At 44.3% G+C, this 23800-nt stretch overlaps 1 protein-coding gene across 3 annotated transcripts in view; it reads right to left on the reverse strand.

Annotated features, from left to right (window-relative positions):
* BTBD11 (BTB domain containing 11) overlaps positions 1-23800 on the reverse strand; it is a 167380-nt gene that overhangs the window by 58588 nt on the left and 84992 nt on the right. For all 3 annotated transcript variants that reach the window (XM_039725565.1, XM_039725566.1, XM_039725564.1), the window contains exons 2-3: positions 15256-15405; positions 1923-2127 (exon numbers count right to left, since the gene is read on the reverse strand). In XM_039725565.1, the coding sequence (XP_039581499.1) occupies positions 1923-2127; positions 15256-15405 (355 nt within the window). The remainder of the gene's footprint in view (positions 1-1922; positions 2128-15255; positions 15406-23800) is intronic.

A 23800-nucleotide genomic window follows, 5' to 3' on the forward strand; every position in this document is an offset into this window, starting at 1 on the left:
GATAAGTCAGCCTCACTGTTCTCCTTCCTGAGCAGCACAGGGTGGTTCCATCCAGCTGGTGAAACTCCAGAGCTCAGCTCCATGGGAATGTCCAGGCTCACACTCAGCCCTGCACCAAGGCCTAATGCATGTTTGATTAGGCAGCAGGAGATGTTTCTGCTCCTTCCAGAGGTGACCACAGGCTCTTGGCAATAACACCGAGTACTTGCTCTGGCCCTCGCCACAGCCGTTCGCTGCCCCGCCAGACGGAGGGCTCAAAATAGAGGGAACAACAATCGCCTCAAATAATCAGTATTTCTAGTGCTCTAATGAAGAGCACATGTATTAAGGCAACCTCAGAGAAAGGAAAATCTATTAAAGCAAATGCTGAGAGTGATTTTCCAAATATCCCTGCCCTTTTTCACTTTTGCACAGCAAAGTCTGAAGAAGTCATACAAAACCAAAGGCTCAGCTTTATTCAACCCTATATTTCCTCCGGTTCCCGTGGCATTATTCCCACAGATGAGAACTACAGATCTGGTGAGAGTATATTCTAGTTTTTAAAAAAAATTTTTGTGCATACTAACCGCTCCTGGACATGAGTTAGGCCTTCCAAAATAGCAAGACTGGATGACAAATCATGAAATTAAAAACAACTTAAAAAATAGAGAAAATTCTGTATTCTTGTCATTTCCCTTCTGTTTTTTTTTTCATACTTTGGAAATAACAGAACAAAAAGTAACAACATGCTCACAGAACGACCCAAACTTGAAAAGAAACAAAATGCCATCCAAAGGCAAATGGCAAAATTCCCAGTAACATCATTAATGCCAGAATTTCATCTTGTATGCTCTTCTGCAACTAATAAAAAAGTATTTCAATTAAGATATCGTATTATATACCATTTACAAGTACACGCATAATGAGACCCTCAAATGCTGCTTTTGAGATGCAGACCTCATCCTGCAACAATAGCCAAGCTCCCCCATATGTGCAGATCAGAGTTTGGCTCACATGTACACTGCCATACATACTTTGGGATGTAAATGTGGAGCCCAGCCTGACAAACCAGCTTGCATTTGCATCACCACAATACCTAAAAATTAATATGCAGCATTTTCTAAGCACCAGCCACTCCTCTCATCTCTGTACTGGGGCTGCCTGGTTTAGGGCTGGTGAGAACGTGGCAGGGAAGCAGCAGAGTGTGCCCCAGCACACAACTGGAGACATGTTTTAAAAGAGGGTTTGCTGGGCTTTTCATGGGAGATGGATTTATTTTCTTGGTCAGCAATCTGTCCCCTGGGCTGGCCACCCAGCCTGCCAGCTTCAGAGACCCCTCCTTCTCACCTTACATCAGACCCTGAGCCAGGACAGGGACAGAGTCACATCTCCCTGGCCCTGCCATCCCTGGAGCAGGGACACGAGCTGGCACTTGCCACATCGCTGGCCAGGGCAGCCCTGAGGTCACTCCTGTGCCCCATTACTCAGTGGGGCAGGAGCCCAGCATCTCTAATGACTTCTCCTTCCTACACACTACTCTATTCATTTTCCACTTCCCCACTCACAGCTGCTGAGCCCTATTAACACGCAGAGGAAAAAAAACACATTTAAACCCAAACCTGCTAGGCCAAAAATAGAAGTTCTCATTTTCTTTTCCAAAACACAGAATAGCTGAGCAACAACGAAAGGAAAAGGAAAACTCTCCCAAGCACATCTGGAACCAATTTGCTGTCTGTAGCCACTGGGTGTCACTTTTGATATATATTGGTTCAGGCACGCAGCAGTTCGGGGAGAGAAGCGGATTTGAAGGAGGTGATCCCAAAGCGAAGCAGACTGCTCCGCAGCCTCTCGCACACAGGCTGTAATTAGCAATTAGCCAGCCAGGCTCATTTATTAACAAAACATCCTCACCACAACACCAAGCACCGTGCAGAGGCTCTTACCTCTCAGTCTGCAGCGTGACTTTGGAGGGCTCCACGTTGGGGTTTTCCCACTCCATCTGTGGACAGTGCATGAAGTAGCAGAGGGTGTACAGGGCCTCTGGCTCCCAGTAGAAGGATCCCTGCTTCTGGTGCATGGGTGTCCCGTTCCCGTGCTGCTTGGCATTGAGGGGCTGCAGGTGGTGCATCGCTCGAGACACCAGGTCACCTGGAAAAAAGCAAGTGCCAGGTGAATGCCAGGCTGTTCAGCTGCCTCTCCCAAGCTGCAAACTGAAAGGCAGGCTGGGTTGGTCTTCCCTTCCATTTACCCTCACATATGCAAACAGCAGTGGCTAGGACAGGATTCTGGGTGTTACTCATCACCAGGCTGAACTCTTCCTGGTGGTTTACCTGGTGTGGTGTGACATACCCAGGCTGCAGACAAGCCCACAAAGGCCTGCAGGAGACGTGTTTTTGCAAAGATGGTGGTGTGGGCAGCATCAGGCTGGCCCATCTCAGCACGATCATGAGAGCTGGCATGCTGAGCCAGGACCACAGTTACGTACTTAGCAGCCTTTGGAGGATGCCAAAACCCTGCAGCCCCAAAAAATTAACATGCAGGGTGCCACCAAAAGCTGCACGCTTCTGGTCAGAGGGGCAGTGAAATCCAGCTCCTTGGAATGAGGAAGGAGGCAGACAGAAAACAGAAAAAGCACTGCAGGAGGATGTGAATGGGCATATGGGTGAAGAAAAAAAGGGGAAAATATTGCTAAAAGACAACATAAAGAATGTGCAACCAAAATTAATTTTTTAAGTCCAGGCTAGGCCTGGAAAACTTCATGTTAGCAGAAAAACAAAACCTGTGAAGTAGGCTCACCTGGCCCCCCAGGTTTCCAGAGGACAGAGGAGGACAAAGAGGAAGATTCTCATCATTCCCCCTGCACCAATTTAGTTTGGGGCACTCCCTCACAAGGCAGATACAGGAATCTATCACAACAAGTGGAATGGGATCAGCAAAGCCAGCAAGTTAGACTACCAGGCAATACATGGGCAAGCAGCAGCACAGTCTCTTAGCACAACACTGATTGTAACTAATTAACTAAAGCATCTCTCTCTGAGGCACTGAATTTTATGTCTATTGACTAGTGACCACTCTATCAAAGGCAGGGAAACAATTGTGGTTTAAACTGCCTTTTTTTCACATGTTCAAATCACTCTGAGAGTGCTTTTGGGGGAAATAAGGATCTCGAATCAAATCAGTTGGTTTGTTTTAAATTAAAATCTGAGCAAGAGCCCTTTGGGTCATTCTTAAGCTATACAAAAGCAAGTGATGAGAAAAAGAGAACATAATTTTCCACTGTGAAGAAGTCACGCACTTTCTCTTACTTGCTTTTCCCAAGTGACCACTGAGCACAAACTTGGAAGAAAAAGCTTAAGATGTACACCAAGGTAGGAGCATAAAACCAATTGTGGGGGGATAAATAATGAACTCCCGGGTGTTAAATGAGAACCGTGTGCATGGCTGAACTACAGGTTTTTGCAAAGTCCCACCCCTTAGAACACCTCTCTCCAGCCTGACTCACACAAAAAATGCTGCTGCTGCTGCAGTGATAATGTGTACCAGGGAGAACAGAAGTGTCTCACTTAAAAATCTCAGCCCAATCCTCCAAAAACATAGCCTTAAAACCATGAAGAGAAGAAAACCACTGGCATGAGGAAACTGCAGAGTCCATGATTTCAGGGTTTTGACACAAATTTTTTGCTTCACTCTGCAATATTCTTCTGATTCAAAGCTTTCATTTAAAAATAGCTTCTGTCTTTTCCCTCTGCCAGGAAATTGCCATGATAGGACCAATCTTGCAGCCTTGCATGCTCATAATTTCCAAGAGAAACTATGCATGTGGAAAGTATGCAGGATCAGGTCTGCAGAAGAAACAGATGTGCCTCTGAGATGACTCCCCAGTCCTGCACAAGGCTATCTGCAGACAACCAGAAGCAGCAGGAAACGATGGGACATCCTTCACTCAGCCCACTCTAGTCACAGCAGATGAGCACTGCCAAGTCTAGCACAGGCCCATGTAACTGCTAGCAGCCTTGTTGATAGTAAACTTCTCCCTTTTTCTCCAGAAGGCAAAAAATTGCATAGAAATGCTGGCTGCAACATCCAGTTTTAACAATAATGGTGAAGGCAGAGAAAAAGGGAGACAGACACTAAATTCAGCCTTTTCAAACCCAAGCCATTGCAGCACTGAAGTACATGGGTAAAGTTTAGCACACAGCCAGTCTCGTTTCAGTGGATTGAGACAGCAGGCACTAGAGAATGCCTCTGACTTCTGTCAGGAATGATGAATAAAAATTAAGATGAAATTTCGTCCCAGATTCTGGCAGCAGCATTACTTCACCCCACTCCTCCCTGAGCACTGGGGTGATGTGACCTCACTGGCACACCCAGGACCACAGGAAGCTGCACAGTGAATAAGGAGGGAAAGCAGCAGCATGAATGATGTGAGCAGGACGGGCAGCTGAGCATCACTGCTGATGCAAGGCTGGAGGAACTCATCAATCATATGATGAGTTCAATCAAACTCATATGGAGGAAGCTCCAATCCATATCAATATGACCAGGAGTTCATCCTTTTATGCTGTATTTCCTCTAGTGCTTCCTAAAAACCCCAAAACAATTCAGACCATTAAAGTTGAATTAATGCTTTTTATATTTAAGCCTCACTTAATTACATTATACCAAGAAATGATGAGTGAGATCTTTCTTTTACCTTTGCTATGCTTTCTCTGGTCACATTTGAAATAATTTCTACATCAACAATTATTGTAACATTTCTTCACCAATAAGTTGATTTACTTCTTTGGGTCAACTCAAAGCCTAAATAATCAATACCTGTAAAACACTGAGCTTCACAGAGAAGAGTAAGTAAGCATAAAAAGCCCCATTATATTGGTACCCAGTGGGCAGAGCTGTAGAGGAAGGACAGGAATCACTGCTCTGTTTTATTCCACAGCGTAACCTCGAACAATCCAATACATGCCCTAGTGCCCTCTGCCTCCTTCAGCCGCATCCAGTTACAGCAACAATTCTCCAGGGCAGAGGCAGTGCCTTAGCAGATCAGCTCTCCAGGATCAGTGCCAGGAAGGCACAGGGAACTGAAAGGCGCACGCACACACTGCACACCAGCACTTAGGTAAACTCTGTAAAATGTAGCACAGTGTAACATCTGGTTCTAGGTGTGTGTGTGTGTGTATGTGTGTTGTCTTGAACCCCTACCAGGTTTTGCTCCTTCTATAGTTCCTTGCTAATACTCTTTGCTTCTCCATTTCCTTCCTAAGAATGTACCAAGAGTTGAGACTCTGATTCCAAAGCACCCCAAAGATGTGAAATCAGCTTCACTGGTCTGCTCTCCAGCAATCAGCCAACTCCAGCCTCATCTGGGAAACCCAAACTACACATGATCTCCTTGCCAGCTGTAAAAGCTATGCTATAGTTGAACAATGAGGGCAACCTTGAATTTATGGCCAAGCACAGAAAGATAAGCCCCCTTCACAAGTCTGTGCCATCCCGTCACCAGTGTCAGCCACCTCTGCTGTTCAGGGCCGTGCTCAGCAGGTTACCTGCACACAGCACTGCTGGCTTTTCTGCTATTTTTTTGGCTCTGAAAATATGTCTCATCTGTATCAGGTGAACACATCTGAAAGGCCGATAAATTCCCTGGTGTATCATTTCCAGAAAGAACACTTCTAAAATAAAATTCCCATCAGCTGCATTGACCTTGTGACTCCATGAATGAGGTTCCTGATGGCTGCAGCACCATGACCCAAGGGGCTTGGCAGGGATCCCTGCCTTGCCCTCCACTGATCAAATTCTCACCCTGCACCACCACCTGAAGAACAGACTGGGGAGCTGATCTGCCTGACAAGAGAGCTTGCCAAGCTCTGTATTTTGTTTTAAAATTAAACTCAATGAAAACTTCCATAATTTATGCAACATAAGCCAAGTGAGCCAACGCACAAACTGCTTTGCAGGCACAGCCAGGGAGATGAAAACATCACATTGTGCAGGGTAAACATAAGAAAAAAGAAAAAGAACAGCCAAGTGGGGGGACATTTCAGGACATTTTTGTTGCCAAAGCTCGGAAGCCACAACTAGAGGACAGGCTCCCAGAGAGCAGCAAAGGCAGCAGCAAGCCCCAGGCTGACACTGCCTTGCAGCCCTGACTCCAGATGGGGAAGGGCTCCAGGAATGCAGAGCCACACTGGAGCTTGTCAGCCCAGAGGAAAAAGGCTGTGCCTCGCACACCAGCTACCAAAAAGCCAGGAAAGCACCTCTGCAGCACAGTGTGTGCAGAGCTGCCACTGCAGCTGCCAGCATTTCACCGTGCCCGTAGCTGAAGCAGGGCTCGCCCGTTGCTGCTGCTCTCAGTTCAGCACGGTCGGTGAACGCAAGGTCCGCATACATTTGATTTAAAGATTGAAAACATTATGTAATGTGCATGCTGTGACACGGGCCTGGTTTAAGGCAACACTGAATATTTAGGGAACAGCTTCACTGACTTCAAGCCACAGATATGATGTGACAGGCAAAGTAAAGCTGCTCCCATCTGCATGGGGGTGCAATACAACAACAACATACAGCATGCAAGTGGTCAGCTTCAGCCTAAGTCCTCTCCACAGTGACCACTGAAGCTTTTTTTTAATATTGTGTCTGGCCTCAGTAAAAGCTATTATCACTGCTTTTACTATGTCAGAGCCTGGTGTTCAAAGAATAACACATCTGTTTCAAATTTTGTACTGGGGAGGGGGGCAGAGGAAGGCAAAAAAGAAAGAAGAGAAAGAAAATGACAGATACCCAATGCCCATGTCTGAGAAGCTTCCTGTGGGATTTTCTGATCTATCATGATGGACCTGATGATGCTATCCTATCCCGCCTGCCTAGGAGCAGCCTAACTATTTTCAGACTGAGCAACTGCCAGAGCCAAAACCATTCAGCTGAGTGTGTATGCCTGCAGAGCCACAGCCCTGACGTGAATGACACGGACAGATCCTTACACAGCCCCTCCTTGTGACACCTACCTTATGTTTTTCTTGTTCCAAAAGCATGTCCCAAAACTACCAGAACAACTTAGCAATGTCATCTTTGCACACTGAAAATGAGCCACACAGTTCTTTGACCTGTGTCTTTCCTCTGGAACCCAGGGGAGAGAGAGAAGCATCTGTTTCCACTGCAGCTGTCTTCCCACCTGGTGCCCTGCTGGGACGCTGTGAGAAGCAGCAGGAGACCATGTTTTTAGCACAAGAGGATTGTGCAGGTAGCACCCATCAGTTTGGTAATGCTGGTCTGGTCATCCTTCCAGCTGTCCTTGACTCCTGTGTGTGCAGTCTGCATTTGGGAATCATGCCCTGCAGTGGGACATGTTAATAGCAGCAGCATTACTGCTTTGCTGTGCTTCCTGGGTGAGTATTTCCTCCTGCAAAGAGCAGGCCATAGCCACAGGCAAGAGGTGTGTCTATCTTTCAGAGCCCTTAACAACCTCCTGTGTCCTGTCCAGACCATGAAAAGAAGGAGTATGCATCAGGGAGCTGCATTCTAGATGCCAACTTCATGTCATGGTCAGTAGATTTCCTCCCTTACAAGCATGTGAGCCAGGTGCAAAACTAATTTTCTTGACCTAGATTCATTTCACACTTCAATACAAAAGTCCTGGATCTATGGTTTTGCTCACAACCAGCTCCGGAGAGACTGTATTGGAAGCATGAATTTATAACCCTGACAATAAAGCACAGTCTATCTAATCAGACTGCTAGCTGGTAGCCACAGCCGTCCTGCATCCTTCCCAAAGCACAGCTAAGTCTCTCTCCCTTTCTACCTCCTGTTGCATCTGGTTTCCACACCCAAGGGGCACATTGGTGCAGTTCAGCCCAGCACACACCTGTCAGCACATCACTGCAGGTGAATATGAGCAGCTGAGCTGTGTCCCCTGTGCCAGGTCACCCTCAGCCACCCAAGCCATCCCTACACTCTCGATTCCAGCTGCACTGCTCCTCCATGTTCCTCTGACTCCAGCAGTACATCAACCTCCACGTTTCAAAGGCAGCTGAGCCAAAACTGCTCGCGCAAAATCCATCCTCAAATGATTTATTGTGAGGTTTTCTGTTGTTAACTGAACACTACTCATCTATGCCAGGAAAGGAGTGTGTGCAGAGATAGGGTGGCTGCACACTCAGAAGTGTGCAGAACGTACTTCACAGTATGCATGCTCCTAGTACAAAGTATCTTTAAACATAAAAAGTTGTTCTTGGCACACCATATATTCCAGATTTTATTCCAGCTGCCTCAGGCTGTGGGTGTGCTTGGGGAGCCATAACCCACAGTCCGTGGGGCATCCAATGTGCAACGAAGTCATCATTGAGCTCACCTTGTAGAATCTTCCCCAGCTCTGCCATCTCTGCTGTCCCACACTGTGCCCCTATCTGCTACCACAGGCAACCCTTTCTTCTCCTAAAAGCCATTAATCTCTTCCACACAAGAGCAAAAGTATGAACTGTGGTCCCAGACTTAGAACTGAGAAGAGAGGACCAGGATGCAAGCAGCCCATTTTCTGGCAGTGGCTTCTCTGTGGCCTCCCACAGATCATTTAATCTTTTTATCTTCACTTACCCCACTATCACAAGAACCTTCTATTTATATTACAGAATAAGTGTTTGCATGCAATTTAGCATTTGCAAAGCCTTTGAAGACTGATAAATTAGGATTGGATATATCCCATTAAAAAGCCACAATAATAATTAAACCCTCTCAAGTTCACATACCTATTATAACAACGCTTACACCTTTGGACTCTCCAATCCAACATGGCAAGCGTGATGTTTGTGTCTGATTCCCCTTAAGCCACAGCAACTTCAAATAAAACAAGCTTTGACTCGGGTAAGTTATTTGTGTGCCAACCTAATGCAGAGCCTTCACTCTGCAGAATACCACTGTCTTATGGACCATGATTCCTGGATTTTCTTTGGCCCATGTCCTTAAACAAAATTTGAGAGCCCCCGTAGCTGCGCAGGCCAGCTAAGAGTGCTCACCCTGACCTGGCCAACTGCCTGTGCTCTGCACAGCAGGGACAAGGAGGACTGCAGAGAAAGGAAAATGCCATTTGAATCCCAAGAGTGCTGTGATGCAGGGATTCAGAGGGAACAGTACCTTAAATGTGGTGTACAATGGGGAGTTCTGAGGGAGTTCACATTGGTGTACTGGGGAAGGCAGGTGGAGGTGGGAGCTCCAGCCCTCCCCAGCCACCACAGCGATGCCTTTTGCCACTAAGCATCAAACCTGAGTGGGCTTAAACACAGAAGGTGCAAGCCCTGGAGGAACAAAACCACCCTGGGCTTGTCCCCACGAAAGGCAATGGTGGCTGACTCTCACCCGTGGAGGCAGGCAAAGAGCTCCCAGAGGAGCTCAGGACCCAGACAAGCAACAAGACAATCTGCCCTTGCTACCCAAGACAGAAATTCACCCCCTTGGTCAAGAGGGCAGTCAAAGCCTGAGTAGGGTGTAATGTGGTATTTTCAAATTATCCTTCCTCACACTTCATCTCACCTGATAAATAAATGTATTGTTTTATGGCTGATGACAGTGGGTATTAGGGGGAAGAGAAGAAAAGCAAGATGTTATTTGGGACTATTAAGTAACACATAACCCCTCCTGTGCACAGATGCAGACAGTGAATGGAGGCTGTAGTCCATCACTCAGAGAGGGCAGCAAGGAGAATGGGGTTGCAGCTAGTGAAGCCTGCAACCAGGCAGCCCTTAACAGAGCCAAGAAAATACCTACCATTTAACCGTTTAAGCACTGCATTCATCTGCCTTCTCTTCTCTGCTGGGAGGGGGGGGCTTTCTCTGTTGAGGAACATCTCAACAGCTTCTAACTTTTACTCACAGACTGGTTGATGTGTGGGTATCAGCAAGAAGGAGTTGCTAATTAGACACCCAGAAAGTAGGTGAGCGAGGACCTAGAGACCTTGGGCAATAACTCAGTGGAGGGCCTTTGCACACTGGGAAAAGCATCACTGTATCTGGAGAGGCAACACACAGGCTGTCAGTCTATGGCCAAACACTACGCTGAAGGGAGCACTTCCATCTGAAGGGCAGGCTTGGGCTACTACCTCTGCTTAACTCAGCACTGTGCTCCATGAACCAAACCCTTCACAGGGAATAAGCTTGGTCTTACTCTACAAGTGCTGCTTAGTCTGAGAAACACATCTGACAAACAGGGCTTTTGTTCTGGCAGTAAATTAGCAGAGCACTTATGACAACACTGCTTCAGATGCCACCCTTCCAGCAAGCACCTTTACCCTGGCATTTGCTTCTAAGCCTAGGTTTAACCTCTTCTTTAGAGCACATGAATCCATTTGTACAGCTCCTGCAGTGCTCCTTCCTGTTGGCTGCAGAGGATTGAGACTAGATGAAAAGGCAAAGGAGGGGATGCAGACTTTCATCATCTCCTCAGCTGGGGCTACGAGGAGAAATGAAAAACAGTATCAGTATGTGCAATCACATTCCTACTTACACTTGAGCAGTAACCCTTCCTTTCATCTCTAAAAGGGTGCCAAGATCGACTGGGAGGCTTTTATTTTGGAAATATATACATTCAGCACTGTGGATGCAAAAAGAGGATGCTGTATAATGAGAAAAGGGGATGGAGGGTGGCATTTTTCCAATGGCAGAAAGGAAAACCTTGCTGAGACCTGAGTGGTGACAGGAAGGAAATACCAGCCTGAACATCACATCTGGGGTCTGCTCTAAGTTAAACAGCATTCAAAAGCAAAAAACCTCTGATACTAGCAGTACTAAATCACATCTTCTGATTATCACAGTTTAAAATTAAAATGATTATTCTCTGTGGTTAACACTCAGAGTGATACCAGCACCAGTCACTGAGGTTTGCACAAGGAGACTGGCCATCTTTGCACCCAAAACAAGCCCCTAACAGCTTTTTGCTCTAACATGAAGACACACACTAAGAGATGTTTTGGATGACATCCTAAGCCATGGTTTATCTCCCTGAGCTGCTTGAAACACACAGCCTTCTGCAGCCCTACAAACACACAGGGTGGTTGTCCCACCCAGACACTAACACCTTGACAGTCTTCACCCCAAGGCAGTGAAGGACAAGTATTTCTTGGTGCCAGGATTGGTGCCCAGTGCACTTTAAGGCTCTGCTCTGCCTTCTCACCACCTGCATGCACACTCAAGAGAAAGAGGGTCCTTCTTCACCCAAAAAACAGCAATGACCTTCAGTTATGAGCCTCATTCCTTCTGCATTTGGTCTCCAAGCCAGCAGTGGTATTTTTAGATGGATGATGAATAGGTGTCTTGGAGCATTATGCAGTCAAATATAACATAAATTTTTGTGGATTGCAAACATGCATATAAAGAAGTTAGGAAAAATATTCAAAGGTCAAAATGCAGTATCATGGGATTTCTCCACAGCAAAAGCTCTTCCTAATGTTCCTGTCTTTTTTCTATTCAGTCGACTTATTTTTTCACATCTGAAAGGGAAGAAATGAAAGAAATGAACTAGAAATCCAGTAGAATCCCAAAAACTTTCTGAAAAAAACCCAAACAGATCTACTCCCTTTCTCTGCTATGTCAGGTCTAGAAATACAGGAATATTCAAGGAACAAAAATTAGGGAGAATAAAAAGGAAAAAAAAAAGTCTTGTGAAATATTTTCTCTAAGATTCAACAGTGAAATACTGTCAGGCTACTGTTGAAAATCCTATTATTTTTTGCTGTGCTCCAGTTCTTCCCAATGTTGTCTATACAATAGCATTTCAAATGAAATTACATTATTTTAAAACACACTGTAGTAGGCAATTACAATTGCTGAATACTAAATGCCAATACAATATAGACCAGATTTATTGTTGTTCCTTAACTTTCTGCCATGTTCATTATATTTTAATGAATAAGGTTTCACATTAATTTTTTAAGCCTTTGCCTTGGAATCACGCGTTACTGCTGTAATTGTGGTGCAGAATTAGGTACCTATTTACATTCTCCTCCTAAGTCAGCAACATCACCTCTTCTTCCTGTTTCCTGGAGAGAACCCCATGGCCAGTGGCACTGGCTCACCTGGCCACTGCCAGCCAGGCCATGTCCCAGCGAGGACCAGTGCCTGCTGAGCCTGGAGATGAGAGCAGAAGTACTGGGCAAGCAGGATTTGGCAGGACCAGAGCAGCATCCATGAGTCCAGTTGCACCTGTCTGACTAGGAGGACTCCTCAATGGCAGCATCACCAGATGATGCTGCCCTCCCCATCTGGTTGTATCTGCCACCCCACCTTTCCCCAGTTTTCTCCTACCTTCTGTCACACCTAGGGAGACCCAGATCTCAATGGTCTTTTCTAATACACTGATAATGCATGAAAAAACAAAGGGTGCAGACACATAAGGACCAAGGACCATCGTGGGTAGAGCAACTTAAAGATACCAGATGATACAAGGCTTTTCACCCTGTGAATCTCTTCTTTACCTACGACAGACTGTAAAGAAATTAAGAAGATGTGAGCAGAAATACAGGTCTGGGCAGAATACAGGTCTCATTTGCAAGCTGTTGTCTTCCATGGGACAGATTTGATTCCCTGGTCTCAAAGCCTCCAGCAGCTCAGCAGCTGGTCACACTGCTCCATGCAAGGATGCTGGGTAGAACTGAGAGCAGGGGAAGCCCTTCCTCCGCATGCAGACACTTGTTAATTCCAGTTGTTCTGTGTACTTACAATACTTAAATTATTCATGTCAATAAACTATAGGAAATCTCATTCAATTAGAATTGCTTTTTAAAGCGGTTTTTTTTTCCTAAGATAAAATTAACTTGCTTTATTGCAAGATTAGTCTTGCCCTTGTTTTTGTGCTCTTTTGAACAGAACAGAAATTAAATCCTGGCTCCTGGGATGCTGCAAGCTGGTGGGAAAATGCAGACACATGCCTGGGGACTACTTCCTCTGCTGGTCCACAAGGCAAGCTTCTGCCCTCGTCATATACTTCTGGTTGTCTTCTCCTCCTCTCAAGTGCTAGCCTCTTAATTCCCTCCTATACAGAGAGTCTCTCTCCTCACCTTTATTCACCCCCTAAAAAGCAGGTGCTTTTCCCTATTCTATCCTTCCCTTGGATCTCCCTTTCTCCATGGCCCTTTCTCCATTCTTGCCATATCCTTTCTTCTCCATAATGTCCATCCCCCTCATATCACCAGGGCAATAAAAAATCCTCTTTTGCCTTCTGCCTTCATGCCTTTATGATCCCCAGGTGCTCCCCCCACCTTCTCCCCACTGCTTTGCATTGCTGCCCCACGCTGTGGTTCCCCACCCACCTCTATGGCAGAGGTTTTGCTGTGACCTCTGGCTCACAGCCACTGCTGACACCAGAGACAGACACACAAGCACTGAACAAAGAGCAAAACTACTTGTATCCCCCTCGCTGCTACATTTTCCTCCCACTTCATGATTTTTCCTCCAAACTCAGAGGGCTTTGCCCACCAACATGCTGCAGCTCCTTCCACATTTCACAGCTCAGTTTTGAACTCTGCACCGGCACTGCTCCACAGCACAGATTTCTACCCAAATGAGCATATCAAGCCTTGCAAGCTTTGCCAGCCACTGCTCCTCCCACTGCTTCTTCCCTGACATGCATCTGCTTGCAGCAGCCAGGGAGGATCCCTCGAGTTGGCCACAGGGCTTTTTGGAGGGCTACCAGCCTGCTGGATGTGCCAGCCTCTCTGACAGCTGCATCCAACTCCCACTGGCTCTGTTCTTCCAACTGGCCACCCTGAAGAGTGTTTTGCCTGTGTTTGCAGTCAACAGACGTACAGAAAGCAGACCCCACCAACCAAGCATTTGAATCTAAGGTAGGACACTTAGCGGTGATAGAGTTCAACCTGTAAAATGGGATGAGCTGATGAGCTGCTCCATCTAAGAAGTCTAAATTTTTGGGTTGAGTACAAAGGTAAAAAAAAAAATCCAGAATAAAAACCCCACCCATCCTGAAATACCCACAAATTACTTATATATTAAAGCCCAACCATATGAACTGTAAGAAAGAGAGCTGTATCATGCATAATTTAGTTGGCACACAGACAGTACTGTTGTGGGTTTCATGCACGTGAAATAAATGAGCATAAATTACTTCATTTGAATAACACCGAACACCTGACTCCAGAGACGAGCAACACTTCACACTAAGGCTCTTGACTTGTTGATGCTGCACAGGAGCAAATTAAAATTAGCAAGCTGAAAGCAGAAATTCACCTTGTGTCTTGTAGACAAACATCCTTGGTGCACCCACACGGCTCATGAACAGGAGGAAACTGAACCATGATGATAGGATGGAGCTACAGAGACTCCCATTGCTACAGGAATTGCTAAAAACTGCACACACAATTCATCAATAAGAACAGCAGTAGGGTGGGTAGCCTACATCTTCATGGATTTGAGTATTTTCAATTTCTCCCCAAAATTTCCTAACAGATCTCAGGAAAAGAATAGTTGATAGTATTTCTCACAAACCTCAGAAAAAAACCCCACTTTTTTTGTCTGAATTATTCTGTTTTCCCAGACATAGCTTCCTGTATCTAACTAGACCACAAACATGTGATTGGAATGCTTCTCTCTTAAGAAAAAAGAAGTTTAAATAAAGCACTTCTGGTAATTCTATCTCCATGTCACATAAGGATGCATATGGCCTTTGCCTCCTACCACTTATTAGCACCAAAAGCCAAGTTTTCAAATTTTGACAAGTATCACAGATTCCAGTATTTCTCAAAAATGTCTTTGATTAATAGCAAACAATTATTCGTTCCTCTGGTGCAGGTTAGAGTTGTAGAGCTGGAGAAGGAAAGGCAGGTAAAGGATCTAACAGAGGATGAAGTAGATCTGCCTTAAACATGTGACAATATTTCCTTTACTTTTTGCAGCCTCCAGCTTTCTGCCTGCCCATCATAAAACAGACATCCCACTGAAATGAGACAGGATACCAATACACACAAGAGACACAAATCTGGCCAGCTGAGAGGTGCTCTCAAGTACAACATAGGGAAGATGGAATAAAGCATCTTTCACCTTTAAAACTGAGCGCAATGTATGCAAACAAGCCACAGGCATTGCCACGAGTCTGCACAACACTTCTTTCCTCCTACAGCTTCATGAACTAACAATGGGGCATGAACACAGCTAGATCTGACCAACATCTCCTTCAACATTATGCAGCCCCCCTCATCTCTCCTCAGCAGAACTGGAAAATGTACCTAACTTTGCTTTACTTCAAGGAAAGAAGTCCAAACACTCTCAGCAGCCTGGTACTTACTGAGCTCAGCGATGCTGCCCACGCGCGTGGCAAGCAGGGACTGTTCGATGGTCCTCAGCTCTGACTGGCTGAACATCTGCACCTCCCCGGGCTTGTTTGACCTTTGCTGGTCCTTGTGAAGGTTCAAGCTGTCCGGCAGGCAGAGAACACCTACAGTGGATAAAAAGAAAGGAGAAGCCCAATGTAATTTCAGCTAGTATGGTAACTTTGCTGCCACCACCACATTGATCTGGGGACATTCCAAGACACAGCCTGCATGTGCAGAGCTCAAAGACAACCCACATCTGTAACACAGTGTCTCTGATGACTCATGCAGAAGTGGCCCTTGTCAGCCCTTCTGAATATCTTCAAGCTGATTACGATGTCACCTCAGGATAATTCTTACAGAAAAACTTAAGAGAGTTGCTCAAGGGGGACTTCAAGGAAGTTTCAAATAAGTCTCGGAGAAACTACTCTAAACCTACACAAAATTATCAGAAAATGGTATTCAATTGTGTCCCAGAATTCCTAAAGATTGGCCTTCAAATTACATTTTTGACAGACAACACATTTACAGCTTTTTCCTGCAAGGGGATTTCACTATCAATTGCCAAAATAAGGGACAGCATCAAGATGCTGTAAGTGTCATTGATGGCTGATTGAATTTCTTTTGTAAATATAGCTCCCAGCAATTGAACTGCTTGGGATCCAAAAGCCCATTATGCAGAAGCCCTTAGAGCAGTGAATTTTTATGGTGCAGGGCAAAAGTAAAGCTACTGACAAAAAATGATTTACATACACATTCATTCAGGCACAAAAGTCACTTTCTGCCATGACATGTAAGCCCTTAGGAATAGATGGAGGGCATCTATTTATTCACCAAAATCATTGTCATGCTAAAAATCAGAACGTATTTACAAGAGCAAACACTGCATTACCAGCCTTGGGCAACAGCTGCATTGGTCCAGCTTGGAGAGCAAGCTCTCCTCCCTTCCCAAGCTCTGTGTACAGTCAGCTCTGGCTATGCTTTTCACAGCATCACCCTCCTAATCCCTCTGGGACATATACAGGTGGAGAGCCAGTGGAGGGAGTGGAATTGTACCTCTTTATGATGATTAAGTATCATCTCATCTCCAAATATTACCTTTGAAAACAAGCTAGAGTAGGAAATGTATTTTTTCCATTAGCTTTTACTACTTCTTCCTTTAAATACGGAGCGTAGTTCCTAATCCCTCTGGGACATGTAAAGGTGGAAAGCCATTGGAGGCAGTGGAATTGTACCTCTTTATAATGATTAAATATCATCTCATCTCATCTCCGAATATTGATGAAAACAATCTAGAGTAGGAAATATATTTTTTCCATTAGCTTTTACTACTTCTTCCTTTAAATACAGAGTGTAGGTTGTGCCCTTATAGGCCAAGAAGATTTTGCAAAACCCATTAAGGAAGAGGTACATATTTAATGTTTTTCTTCATGGGAAGAATTTTCCCAGTTTCCCAGCTCAGTAAATATATGACACCTAACTCTAGTGACCAATAATTCTGTCTGTAGATTGATAGAACTGCCAACTGTTGGAGCACTACAAGATCGGGAAATGTTCCTGAAAGGGGATGCTTCTCAGACATCTTGTTAGCTTCACCAAACCACCTTGGATTTCCCTCCTCACATCCATCTCCTCCCTACAACCAACTGAATCTGCAAGTTATATTTGCAGCACAGACCTAAAACCATCCATCCTGGGAGGAGAGAGGTGACACAGGTTCAATAAGCCCATTCCAAAGAAAAAGGCAAGGGTATACCCTGAGAAAACCAAGACCAAAGGTGTTGTCCACCACGGCCTTGAGACAGCAACCTAAACTAGGATCATCCTCTGCACGCAGCAGTGGCACCAGAACAAAATCCCCAATAGCCTGTTCAAATCCTGGAGATGGACGAGCAGGAACAAAAGTAATTCCCAGCCCCTGGCCCTGCTCCCAGGCTTGTAATAACCACATGAAGGTGCAGAAGGTCATGAGAGAGTAACACAACTCGTAAGAAAGTGCCCTGGAGAGAAAGAGCAGGACACCTCACACAGCACCAGGGAGGGAACAATTCAAAGCCAAGAGGTAAGGAAATAAAAGCGACAACAGCTTATCAAACAAGCTCTTCCAATTTTCCTGCCATCACTCAGTGGCTGACTCTCATAAACACTTGGTGCACTGATCAACATTTATATTCTGTGGATGTACAGAGCTCGAGAAGTACAACACCTGCATTTAAAATGCAGGCTTGCCTGCATATTTTAGTAAGTATCCTCTCTCATTTTTTTTAGATTCTTCTTTATCATTTTAATGGACAGAAATTAGGGCCAAATTTGAAGAGTCTTCCCTGCAGAAAACAGATGTAAAAATGATCTAATATTCTAAGAGATTTCTAAAAACAAGAAATAGAGCACAATCAGCTTTATGGCATATTTTAAAAATTAATTAGATAATTTTTCCACAGAAACACACCTTAAGTGCAGAGAAAAAACCAAACCGTTTTAAGATAACTTCACAAATAAAATTCAAATTGTTTAAATTATAATTATATACAGAAGATATCTCTCCAAGTGATTTATGCAGTGGGATAAAAAAATTTTATTCTCTACTCTGCCTATGACTCTGTTCCCACAACTAGGCCTTTTCCTTACAAACAGTCCTAATGATTAATTACTCTGGTCTTTAGTGAGGGGAGCATATTCTTAGGCTCTTGGAGAGAAAAGCACCAATGAAATGCAAAATTAGCTATTGTTAGAAAACCTAACAAATTATAGGATGTGTCATGCCAAAGGGTTACACTTGGGCTGGAGATTAGCAGAGACACACAATAGCCAAACATCTGATTCTTATATCAGCTTCAAAACTATAACTGACCACAGCCAGTGACCAGTGGGGTGATGGAAGATTTGTTTGTAACTCATAATTTTGCTGGATCAAATCTGGTTTTCACAAGCATGGAGAAAAGGAATTGTATGGCTTGGGCACGCAACTCAGCCAATCTTCTAGCTTCAACTGTTTTTCCAAAAAAAATATTAAAGCAACTACATTGCTTTTTAGAAGAAAAACCCCCTCTCTTTTTATCAGTGTTTGATGTAAAGCTCAAATTTTCTGATGAAAGGCTACAGCAAGGAAGAAGAGAGCACACCAAAATGAAGAGGAGGGGAAAAAGATAAACACTTTGTGATTATAAATATCTTTTTGATAGATAGAAACATCTAAAAAGCCACCACCATCTTTCACTGGTTTGGCTACAGTTCAACTTCCTTACTTTACTTCTCTGCCAATTGGTATTATTCACTTGCTTTTTCAGCTTTATTGTGTTGAAGGTGAGGACCTTGAGTTTCCACTCTGCCAATTGGTATTCACTTGCTTTTTCAGCTTTATTGTGTTGAAGGTGAGGACCTTGAGTTTCCAAAGGCCTGAAAACCAGGAGGTTTCCCTGTTCCTTTTCTGGCTGTCACTACCAATTCTATCTGTCATTCCACACTGAAGATTTCTGTGCACTGTCTTCAGAAATGAACAGTGGTACCTGTCTTTTCTCTCAACTAGCACTGTCCTTCCTGCATGGTTACTCAGCCCTGTGCACTTCTTTGCCCATTATTTTATCCCTCTTCTTCCCGGTGATTCCCTGGAGTGGAAATGAAGCAGTCAGCAGCTGCCCGATGGATCCCAGGGCAGATCCCATGGGTGCATCCCTGTCTGCTCTGTGCCACCCAGCAGTGAGCAGCAGCCATAGCCCAGCTGCTGTGAAGGGCTGGAGCAAGGCAGGACAGCCAAAGCACTCCTGGGTATTTGGATTTTGGCACCTCTTTAGGTGCTTCCCTTTGTCTCTGTACCCTGCTTGGGGCATGGATCTGCGTGGACACATCCAGAACGGGCCATACCCAACATTGCTGTGTTCTCTTTGCCCTTGGCCTCAAAGTACCCTGCAACCTATAGGTGAAAGACTGAGAAGAAATCCATATGTTTTAAAATCAGCAGGATGCCTAAAAAAATCACAGTGATAAGCTCCTAATGATCCCCCCACCAAATCTCTAGGGAAAAAGCAACATCACAGAGAAAGTCTGATGCACAATTAATAAATTTCACATTTCCCTGCCTTCTGGGCTCAGCTAAAGCACAAGCCAGAACTCAATCCCTAAGGATTTAAAAATCCCAAACCAAAGAATTGCACAAAATTACAAGTGAAGGTACCCAGACTTTTTATATAAAAGGAGCAGTTATTTTAAAACTTAATGCAAACTCACCCAGAGACTGGGGTACCTATTAATTCTTCCAGCTTGGGCTTAGCTGATGCACCACCCTGCCCTGCAAAGCAGATTTTGGCACAGAAATACATGCTTTCCTGCATACTTCTTTCAGAGCTTGCCACAGAGCTGACCAATGCTGTCCTTGCAGCACTGAGTGCATCACACAAATATCCCAAACTCAGTGCCCAGCAGCAGTCCCAGCAGAGCTCCTCAGTGCCTCCCCAGCAAAACAGCCTGAAGGACCCGAGAGCCAAGAGCAACCCCAACACAAGACACAGCAGCCATTGTGTGACCTCTTACAGCTTTTCAGAGCAGGAGAAATACAGGGATTGTAGACCAAACTTCACCTAAATACAGAGGAGTCATTTTAAAAACATTTGTTAAAATCAAAGCTTTCTCTACTTCTTAATTTAGACAGATACTTGCACTTAAATACCAGCTCTTGCCCAAACACCTAATTCCCGAAATGATGGCACCTATATATGTGTGTGTGTGTATATACATGTAAAGTGATAGAACAAGGCAAGTAAGAACTGTGCACTGCCTATATTTATGGGTCTGCAATATCTAATGTCATCCAACTCTCAAATATCTCAAATTCTTTGCCTCCTCCCTCTCCTTTAGTATTCAAATCCCATGTTCTAAACAAAACAAATTTTCAAAGGCATTGAAATTAATAAAAACACCCACTGAACAATGTGATTCAAATTGACCCATGGCTGAGTAATCTAGCAGATACCTAATACAAATGTGTTTGCTTTCACTAAAAATATAAGTGCTGTAAACACCAAAAAATACTTTCTTCACATTTCACCATTCATTCCTTTGGAAAGATGGCCAGACTTCTTTATACCAATTTAGAGTCTGAATAGAAACATGAATGCTTTGCTGCTCTCTTGTTATTTTTCTTTAAGTGCTATTACTTTCAAGAGAAAGTAATTCAAATAATCTTTTACCTCCCTCTTTATCTATTACATCTTAAACAAATGTATGTATCTGGAGAAGACTTTATACTCCCACTGCAAGGAATAGCTGGATCCTACTAAGAGTTTATAGAATTTAAGTGTGCAGGATAGATATAAGGTAAATTGCTGTACAAAATGAGCCTGAAAATGGTAGTTAACCCTGAGCTGTCCCCAATACGTGGTGCTGCATAATATATTGCTCAAGTAAATGCCAGCCTTACCCAGGAGGAGAACCTTCAGGAGCAGAAAAGCCCCCCAGTCATTACAATATCTAAATTTTATTACATGGGAACCCAGGACTAGAAAGTCTTTAAGACCAGTCTTCTCTCATAATCATGAGAAGTCCAAGAGCTCACAAAACATCAATAATAAAAAAAAAAAAAAAAAAAAAAACAAAAAAAAAAAAAAAAAACAAAAAAAAACCAAAACCAAAACCAACAACAAAAAACCCCACCAACACCAACAAAAAACAACCCCTTTTCTTCCACCAGCTCATGTACTAAAATAGTTTCCAGCACCAGAGAGCATTCTTGACATCTATAATATAAAGGTGTATGGGAAAAAATAAAAGGGTCAAAGGTATTGCCAGCTGCCTTTGCAACAGCAAAATACTTGACTAGGTGCAAACCCCTCTTGCTGGTATTCCAACATGCAGAAAAACTCTCCTGACCCCACACTGTGGTCCTGGCGACCAGGAGCACATGAGAAGGACAGCAGCCAGGTGCTCAGCAGATTTTGAGGGATGACATGGGATCAGCAGCACCCCGAGCTCAGCACCCTCACACCAGGGACACAGGAGTGGGTGAATGTGAAGCGACACACACTACTACAGTCCAAGCTCACACCTGGAAGGAAACCCTCTGGTCTCCACTGTTTTAAACAACCTGTTTAAGCCCAGGTTTAGCTTGTCCACCTGATGGGCAAGGCAGATGGAAAACATTCTCCTTACAGAAATGAGACCACAGGGGAAAGTTTAAAGCCAATCATATCAGCCACTGCTTTCAGCTAACGGGTGACCTGGAAACCATTCAAGGCAAGATGAGCAAACTGTCTTCTTTCCACACATTCCAACCTAGTTAAATAACAAGGAGTGGCTTTACATGGAGAAAATGCAAAGCACTTGGGAAAGCTAGGTGGTGAGATCAAGTTTCCAGAATTGGAGTCTTACAGTAGGCAGAGCAGCACAAACGAGGAAGGGTGGAGCAGGAACAGGAATCAGGAGACTAAAAAGACGCTGCCTTTGTGTGGCTTTTAACGCCCGGTACCCAGCGACATGAAAAGGCATTACAAAGCTCTATACTTCACCTCAAGACACTGGCATTATGCAGGTAAGGTATTATTCATGTCTAATATAGTGAGAAAGTGAAAGTGAAGCATAGGACAGTTTAGTAACTGATCCAAGGTGAAATAAAGAGTGTCAGAGAAAACCAGGAAAAGACCATAAGGCCTCTAGTTAACACATTTTAACCACAGGAGATCACCCTTTCTCTCCTGGAAAAACCAGGAGAAGAGCAAATGAATAATGCCTCAAAACTACAGAACTGAGAGCCTAACTAAATCATCCAAAGCAGAGAGCACCTCTCTGTGAGATACCAGAGCAGATGCTACAGGAAGACAAGATAATAGAATTATATTACAAAATGTGACGGTGACATCTTTTCTTGTAATGAAGTTTCTTAGCAGAGCACATTCTACTTAACTGGGATGTCCTCCCTATTAGGATCCCTCTAAAGGCAATAGTTTTTGCCTAATGATAATGAGTGGCAATCACTGCTGCTTAAAATGGCATACAAGTAACAACAATTCAACTAAATTAGGATATATTCTGCTAGCACCAAGCAGTTAAGTGGTGCACAACCAAGTGGAACGTGGGATGGATTTCATTGTTCAGGCTATATATTACAAAACAAAGAAGAATCAGAAAATTAAATCCCCCTAAACATAGAAACTGAGCTCCCAAATCACCAACTACAGCTTTACATTTATTTTTATGAGGATATAGGGAAAAGAAAATCTCAAGTCTTGCCAACTGAATTGCTAAACTTCAAAATCCTCAAAACCACCACAGAAACAACTACAAAAGCAGTACACATGGAGCAAGCTAGTCCACAAGAGAAGCAATGGAGATCCATCTCCTCATGCTTATCCCCAAAGTCTTGCCCCACTTTCCTGAAGTGGTCTTTGTGGTACTGCTGAAGATGCTGTTTTCCGGCGTGCATCCACAGGCTGGGCAGCCAACACGTGGGATGACAGCACAGAGAGGGGCAGCTGATGCCACAGTGAGGGCACTGATGTGCACCCTGTGCCTTCACCTGCCTGTGATTTTCTCTACTGCTCTCTCCCTGTTGGCCACAAAGGGGCATTTTATCAACTTTGGACAACTTTTCAACAGGAAAATTGCACGAAGCACACTCTGCTCAGTCACGCTGTTCCACTGTCACAGTGACCATAAAAGTTCCAGTGAGAGTTGTGATTTTTTTGGCAGGGAGATGTTAGAGCTGACAGAGTGCATTAATTTCACGTTGAGCACCCATCAGCTTGAGATTACCCTGATTTAAGCTAGGCTGCCCTAGAACTCACAATGTCTGGCAAAAAGATTTTGTCTTACTTTTTGATAGGAGGCATTCAAATACAAAAAAAAAAAAAAGGGGAAAACAAAAATGCCAGTACCATCTTCCTTCTTTGCTACGTGCAAATAAATATAACACATTAGCCTTCAGTGTGGCAACCCAAGAAGAAGCTGAGAGGTCACAGGGAACCTGATGGAAAAAAAGATCACAATGAATGTGTTAACAGTACCAGCAAGCAAGAAAGTTTGAAGAAATGCAGATTTAATGGCACCCAGTTGAACCATGAGAGTGCCTCTTGCAGCAAGACCTAAGACACATACTCCAGGAGGAAAGAATGTGCACTGGCAGAAATGTGACCCTGGGAATGTGTGGAAGTACTAACTCATGCAAAAATGGGTTTGGCTAAAAACAAGCACAAGTTCCTCTTAGACTGAGAGTTCAAAGAAGGTGTCTAATCCTTTGAGTCACCAAAAATGACTAAGAATGCATTAATGGGTTTTATTTTACGGACAAAGACCCGTCAGCTGATAACAGCGGAATGAGAGAGGATTCAGTGATTCATAGCTTACAATATGCTTTCCCAGAGCCTGTAATTTCCTTCATTCATTACCTGGTCCCCTGAAATGCCCAGCCCGGAGTGAAGCCTTCCCCCTCAGAGCTGTGATATGGGCACAGCCTGAGAGCCCCACAGTGCTGATAGAGCACCTCTCCTGTACCCAGCCCTGTCTCCTCCAGGGTTTGACACACACGGCACCAGA

This window comes from Passer montanus, unplaced genomic scaffold (genome assembly GCF_014805655.1).
Source record: "Passer montanus isolate IOZ18808 unplaced genomic scaffold, ASM1480565v1 scaffold55, whole genome shotgun sequence".
In the NCBI taxonomy this organism is placed as follows: domain Eukaryota; kingdom Metazoa; phylum Chordata; class Aves; order Passeriformes; family Passeridae; genus Passer; species Passer montanus.